At 40.8% G+C, this 7,768-nt stretch overlaps 1 protein-coding gene across 3 annotated transcripts in view; it reads left to right on the top strand.

Moving 5' to 3' along the window:
• LOC127441896 (guanylate-binding protein 1-like) overlaps nt 1–7,768 on the top strand; it is a 67,227-nt gene that overhangs the window by 50,030 nt on the left and 9,429 nt on the right. Inside the window, exons 1-5 of one of the 3 annotated variants that reach the window (XM_051699454.1) lie at nt 66–182; nt 2,679–2,894; nt 3,066–3,193; nt 3,376–3,485; nt 3,580–3,779. In XM_051699454.1, the coding sequence (XP_051555414.1) occupies nt 2,705–2,894; nt 3,066–3,193; nt 3,376–3,485; nt 3,580–3,779 (628 nt within the window). In that variant the 5' untranslated portion in view covers nt 66–182; nt 2,679–2,704. Of the gene's footprint in view, nt 1–65; nt 183–1,820; nt 2,895–3,065; nt 3,194–3,375; nt 3,486–3,579; nt 3,780–7,768 lie in introns of those variants that run through there. The other 2 variants (XM_051699455.1, XM_051699453.1) reach the window with 2 other exon arrangements.

Genomic DNA, 7,768 nt, shown 5'->3' with positions numbered 1-7,768 from the left:
TTTCAGAGAACCGGCCCCACTCGTCTGCACGCATTTACAATTACTAGACCAGTTCCGAGAAATGGCCCGTAACGTCAACTCATCCAACAACATATTTGGGCGTACAAACGCTGCAAAAACAAAAAAACATCTTCGTGTTAAATGAGACTCTTACAGCACACTCGGAGCTAGAGAAAGCATCGGTAGGATATTTAATTTCCTTTAGTACGATATAGCTAACATGTTTTAGAGTTATGTAATCAATTTTTTATTGAATTATTTGGCTTAATGTTTTTTGACATACTGAAATATGATTGGTCTTATCTTTCTTGCATATGTATATTTTATAGGCATATAACAAATGAATTCATACATGACACAATGGGGTAAAATATTTTAATTTAATTTAACAATTTAGTTTAAATGTTTTTTCTATTTAACTTAATTATTCTTGCATTTATTTGTTATTTCCACAACATTTAATATTGTATTTATTTTTCTTTTTAATTTCATAATGAGGAAGCATTGCTTATATTAAGGCATAACTTTAATAACTTTCGTGCTTCAAAAGAACTGTTATCAGGGGTTGCCTGGGTGTTTTTGGTGCTGTAGGTCTATTATAGCTTAAGGGAAAACCCAAATAATCTAAGAGAAATATGTTGCTCTTTCCATGTATAATTGGACTCTGAAATGGATGATAAGAAAATGTGTTTTTGATTTGGTTGACTAAGCTCCTTGAGAACCTTTAGCCCTTGGTTCAGGAAGTATTTTTCCTATCGTTTTCCTCCACTGGCATTTCAAAAAATATGTCAGCAATAACTGGTATGATAAAAAAAATTAAAATAATCTATTTTCTATAAGTCATTAATTATAAATATATATTGTATAGCTTATTGTAAAATATTCACATATATACAAAAAATGTAGGTTGTTTGAGAGTAGAAAGACTGATTAGATTATATCATTCACCATGTCTTATAGACAATAGGGAGACTGTTTTGAGCTATTTTGCACTGGTTGATAGGTGGATCTCACTTCAAGATTATGGATAGAATGATTCACTTTCACTGCTTTATTTTTTAATCAAGATGAAATCACACTGACTTGCATCATTGTTCTTTCTCATTGATCACTGCGATCTTTGCCTTTTAAGGCATTAGTAATTTGCAAAGCAAACACAGGATGGGAAACCCACATAGACCTCAACACTTGGCACACACACCTCAGTAATGAAGATAATCAACAAACATCAAGTAAAAAGATGAACTCTGAACATCAACTATAACTAACAGTGATGACAAAAACAACAGCACAGATAAAGTCTGCAAATAGCAAACAATAAGCCTATAACACTAGCCATACAAATATATTCATACCGCAATGCATGCTGGGATCTGGCAAATCAGCAACATTGTTCAATATTAAATAGTGTTTAGACACATTTGTTAAGCTATTTGGGACAACATAAAGGGTGACATTGTTTGTCTAACATGTGTTTAGATTCAAAGTAATTTACATTTCTCAGTATATCGAAGATTTTGTTATAAATGATGCAGAATGTACTGACACTGATTTTAGTTGATTCAACAAATGTTTTTGAGTGATTTAATTGGTTTAAAACAACATCAGGGATAACAGCGCATGGGTTTGAGGGTCAGTGTGCCCATTCCAGTCAGTTTGTGAATGAAATATCACAGAATACTTTAGCTAATGAAATTAGCATATGTGATTGTAAGGGGGTTCAGTGGAAAGGAGGAGGCGAGAACCGGCTTGACAACTTAACAATTTATTAACCAAAAAACAAACAAAACACACAACTGAAAACACACAGTACAGCTGCCCGCAATTCTCTCTCTCTCGAACTGTAGTCCCCGGCCGCCTTTATCCCTCGCGCGCCCCATCAGGCTGATTGGGGACCGGGTGTGTCTCATTCCAGCCCGGCCCCGCCCTCCTCGGCTCTACACTCCTCCCGGCGTTGCCTCAGGGCGGGGAGCCCCCGGCATGACTTACATCCCCCCCGCCCTTCCTCTCCGGGGGGGTGCGTGCGTGCCTTAAGCCCCGACTGCCGGCGGGTCCTCCCCGCCTTCCTCGACCAGGGAGGAGACAGGAGGAGAAAAACAACACAAAATGGCGAGGGAAAGGCCAACACAGAGCGACAGAGAGAGAGAGAGAGAGAGAGAGAAAGAAACTCACCGGTTCTCTGATGCGCCGTCGCATGGTCCTCGATCACTACTCCACCCTCTCAGGCAGACTGCAGCCGCTCCTCCCCGGGCGGACCGGAGTCAGACCTCCGACCCCCAGCGGACAGATCGCCCCTCCGCGTTCCCGGCGTCCCGTGGGGACTCTCCTCCGCCCCTGGCAGCGGCCCTACCACTCCAGGCGGTCGGGGAGTCGCTTCCCTCCTCCCCCCGCGGACGGCGGTCTTCTCTCGACCCCTCCGCGTTCCCGGGGGACGGCAGGGCACTCCTCCGCCCCCGGCAGCGGCTCCCTCGCTCCAGGCGGTCGGGGAGTCCCGTCCCCACTCGCCTCGCGGACCCCATCAGGCTGATTGGGGACCGGGTGTGCCTCATTCCAGCCCGGCCCCGCCCTCCTCGGCTCTACAGTGATCAAAGAACTGAATTACACAGATAGGAATTAGCATGATTAAAAAGATCTGGCAGGTATCACTTTACGTCTGCATTTGTTTTGCCCCCCTTTAGCAAGCAGAAAGACCCAGAGAGCTAGCATGTCCAAAGCCACACCAATGCCGGAGCCCATTTGTTTGGTGGAGAATGTGAGTGGATCACTCTGCATCTGTAAAGACGCCATTGAACTCCTGAGTAGGATCAATGAGCCGGTGGTGGTGGTGTCTGTGGTGGGACTCTACCGTACAGGGAAGTCATACCTTATGAACCGCCTGGCAGGTCAACAGTCAGGTGAGAGAACCTGCAGAATCTAAAATTTATCATATAAAGTATAAGTTGATAATGAGAACAGACCAATTTAATGTGTAAGCATTTGACATGCATTTAAAAGCAGCAGCTGCATCAAGTATGAGCGTATTTTAGATAAAAGAAATAATAGTAATAATAATGAAATTGTCGCAGGCTTTGCTCTCGGAAATACAATCGAGTCGAAAACCAAAGGCATTTGGATGTGGTGTGTGCCTCACCCCATAAAAGAAGGGCATACTCTGGTGTTGCTGGACACAGAAGGACTGGGTGATGTGGACAAGGTGAGGGCACCATATCCACAGAGTACACATGAATTTTAAGAATAAAAGAAGAATTTTCAGGGATCAACAATTTCACAGCTACAATGTGGGGAGTTTTACTTAAGTTAATATATATATATATAGATACAAAGCCATGCACAAAATTTTACTGCTTTAATCTGATAATACTGAATATGTTTCAGGGAGACTCTAAGAATGACGGATGGATCTTCTGTTTGGCTGTTCTTCTCAGCAGCACTCTGGTGTACAACAGCCGTGGCACCATCGATAACAATTCACTGGAACAGCTGCAGTATCCTTTAGCCTGTCACATGCATGACCCTCTTCCTCTTTATATAAACACAAATACACTTTATAAGATGCTGTTATTTCTCAATGTGCCGCAGCTACGTTACTGAACTCGCTGAGCAGATCAAGATCAGATCTCCATCAAAAGCAGCAGATGAGGAGGATGAGGATTCTCATTTTGTGCGTTTTTTCCCCTCATTTGTCTGGGTCGTAAGAGATTTCACCTTGGATTTGGAAATAGATGGAAGGAGAGTGTCAGCGGACGAGTACCTCAACTTTGCCCTCCAGCTGAAGAAAGGTATTTCTACCTGGATTACTTCCCTACCGACTGGATCCTGCTGTTTTCTGAGTAGAATTGGGTTTACCTTTCACACTCATGTCATTCCAAACCAGTTAGATTTTTCTTCTATGTTAAACTAAAAAGAAGATTTATTTGCAGAACTGCATTTTTTCCATTCACCAAAACTGGATGGTAACATTTTGGAAGCTCTTAAAAGTAGTACCTAAAAGTATCTTATCTCAAGTTTTATAATGCCATTTAAAGGGATAGTTCACCCAAAAATGAAAATTCTCTCATCATTTACTCACCATAATGCCATTCCAGATGTGTATGAATTTCTTTCTTTTGCTGAACACAAATGAAGATTTTTAGAAGAATATCTCAGCTCTGTTGGTCCATTCAGTGCAAGTTAATCGTGGCCACATCTCTGAAGGTCCAAAAAGCATCTAAAGGTAGCATAAAGGTAATCCAAGTCAAGTCAAATCAAGTCATTTTTATTTGTATAGCACCTTTCACAACACACATCGTTTCAAAGCAGCTTTACAGAAGATCAGGCATTAACAGAAGATAAAACTGTAATATCTATAATGTCTTAGAGTCATCATTGTGTAGTTTGATAAAATACGATTGTGTATTATTTAAAAATAAGTAATTAAATAATAATTGTATTTATAACCCCAGTGAGCAATTCGAAGGCGACTGTGGCAAGGAACACAAAACTCCATAAGATGTTGGTTAATTGAGAAAAATAACCTTGGGAGAAACCAGACTTACTGTGGGGGCCAGTTCCCCTCCTCTGGCTAACATCATGAATATAATGCCAATATTACTTATGTATAGTGCAAGTCATGGTCTAAAATGATTAAACTAAGTAAGTGTTAAGGGTCAGTGTTTAAAACAAAGATTTTGTAAGAAATGTAAGATTAATGACTAATGTGAAGTTCATCCTGGATTAACTGCAGAAGTTCACATAGATGCAATTGTCCTTTTCAGTAGGCTGATGAAGGGTTTTTTTGGCAATTAAATGATAGTCTATGTATTCCATTTCAAGAGTGTAGTCCATCATTATACCGAGGTGATGTAGGCAGAGATCAGTTAAGTGCATCGCAGTTTAACCTGGCCGGTAATTTCGGTGAGGTCTATCCTAAATCCAAGCTTCAGGCAATGGCATATGAAATATCCCATGTCTTATGGTTGGAGTTGGCATCAGTTCATCCTCTGAAGTCCATCGTAATAGACTGAAGTGATGTTTGGCTGGCACCGGCTGCTATTAGTCATCATCACACAGCGACACGTAGCAGTGGAGTTCAACATCAAGCAGGAATGGAGCTGGATCTGGCCGGTTCTGGTGACCTCAGGATAGGAGTCCCGAGGTTGAGACAGGGAAACAAATAAAATAATATTAGCATAGATGTCATTCAATTTATTTGAGAGTTATAGATCATGATCATGATCATTGTTTCTGGTTCTGGCAGACCTAACTAAAGAAGCCTAATTGTGAGTTGAAGGATAAATTAGGCGTATGCCTGGCTAAATAGATGAGTCTTTAGTCTAGACTTAAACTGAGTGAGTGTGTCTGCATCTCGAACAGTGTCAGGGAGACTATTCCATAGTTTAGGAGCCAAATATGAAAAGGATTTACGATCGTAATGAACGTGATGGAATATAGCGTGGTAGAAGGTCACTCAAGTACTGTGGAGCTATTCTATTCAAAGCTTTGTACATGGTTAACAGAATTTTAAAATTAATAAGAAATTTAACAGGTAGCCAATGTAATGATGATAAAATGGGGCAAATATGATAATATTTCTTGGTTCTAGTCAGCACTCTGACTGCTGTATTTTGAACCAATTGAAGTTTATTTATTGATCTTGCTGGACATCCTCCCAGTAATGCATTACAATAATCTAATCTTGAGGTCATGAACGCATTAATAATTTTTTCGGCATCAGCAACAGAGAACGTGTTGTAATTTAGCAATATTTCTTAGGTGGAAGAATGCTGCTCTGCAAACATTTGTAATTTGATTTTCGAAGGACAGATTGGTATCAAATATAACACCTAATTTCTTTGCTGTTGATGATGATGTAACAGTACATCCATCAAGAGTCAAATTATATTTTAGCGGCTTGTTTTTAGAGGTTTTTGGTCAAATAACTAGTACCTCTGTTTTGTTGGAATTGAGTAGAAGGACATTTCTGGCCATCCAATCTTTTATTTCATCGATACACTCTGCTAATTTGGAGAATTGTGAAATCTCATCAGGTTTTGAAGAAATATAAAGTTGGCTATCGTCGGTATAACAGTGGAAACTTATTCCACAATTCCTGATAATATCTCCCAGGAGAAGCATATACAAGGAGAAAAGCAAAGGCCCTAAGACTGATCTCTGTGGCACTCCATACTTTACTTTTGTTTGGTTTGACAATTCCTCATTTACATAGACAAAGTGGTAGCAGTCTTCTAAATAGGACCTAAACCATGCTAATGCAACTCCACAAATGCCAACATAATTCTCCAGCCTATTCAAGAGAATGTCATGATCTACCGTGTCGAATTCAGCACTAAGATTTAAAAGCACTAGAAGTGAAATGCAGCCACAATTAGATGAGAAGAGCAAGTCATTTGTAACTCTGATAAGTGCAGTCTCTGTGCTGTGATGAGGCCTAAAACCTGACTGAAATTGTTCATATATACTATTTCTCTGTAGAAATGAACCTACAGGTGCTGGTCATATAATTAGAATATCATCAAAAAGTTTATTTATTTCACTAATTCCATTCAAAAAGTGAAACTTGTATATTATATTCATTCATTACACACAGACTGATATATTTCAAATGTTTATTTCTTTTAATTTTGATGATTATAACTGACAACTAAGGAAAATCCCAAATACAGTATCTCAGAAAATTAGAATATTGTGAAAAGGTTCAATATTGAAGACACCTGGTGCCACACTCTAATCAGCTAATTAACTCAAAACACCTGCAAAGGCCTTTAAATGGTCTCTCAGTCTAGTTCTGTATGCTACACAATCATGGGGAAGACTGCTGACTTGACAGTTGTCCAAAAGACAACCATTGACACGTTGCACAAGGAGGGCAAGACACAAAAGGTCATTGCAAAAGAGGCTGGCTGTTCACAGAGCTCTGTGTCCAAGCACATTAATAGAGAGGCGAAGGGAAGGAAAAGATGTGGTAGAAAAAAGTGTACAAGCAATAGGGATAACCGCACCCTGGAGAGGATTGTGAAACAAAACCCATTCAAAAATGTGGGGGAGAACCTCTACGCACAGACGTATGCAAGACGTGGGTTTCAGCTGTCGCATTCCTTGTGTCAAGCCACTCTTGAACAACAGACAGCGTCTGAAGCGTCTCGCCTGGGCTAAAGACAAAAAGGACTGGACTGCTGCTGAGTGGTCCAAAGTTATGTTCTCTGATGAAAGTAAATTTTGCATTTCCTTTGGAAATCAGGGTCCCAGAGTCTGGAGGAAGAGAGGAGAGGCACACAGTCCACGTTGCTTGAGGTCCAGTGTAAAGTTTCCACAGTCAGTGATGGTTTGGGGTGCCATATCATCTGCTGGTGTTGGTCCACTGTGTTTTCTGAGGTCCAAGGTCAACGCAGCCGTATACCAGGAAGTTTTAGAGCACTTCATGCTTCCTGCTGCTGACCAACTTTATGGAGATGCAGATTTCATTTTCCAACAGGACTTGGCACCTGCACACAGTGCCAAAGCAACCAGTATCTGGTTTAAGGACCATGGTATCCCTGTTCTTAATTGGCCAGCAAACTCGCCTGACCTTAACCCCATAGAAAATCTATGGGGTATTGTGAAGAGGAAGATGCGATATGCCAGACCCAACAATGCAGAAGAGCTGAAGGCCACTATCAGAGCAACCTGGGCTCTCATAACACCTGAGCAGTGCCACAGACTGATCGACTCCATGCCACGCCGCATTGCTGCAGTAATTCAGGCAAAAGGAGCCCCAACTAAGTATTGAGTG

This window comes from Myxocyprinus asiaticus, chromosome 6 (genome assembly GCF_019703515.2).
Source record: "Myxocyprinus asiaticus isolate MX2 ecotype Aquarium Trade chromosome 6, UBuf_Myxa_2, whole genome shotgun sequence".
Lineage (NCBI taxonomy): Eukaryota > Metazoa > Chordata > Actinopteri > Cypriniformes > Catostomidae > Myxocyprinus > Myxocyprinus asiaticus.
Note: the sequence above shows the minus strand (reverse complement) of the source record. Positions and strands in the feature narration are given on the sequence as shown.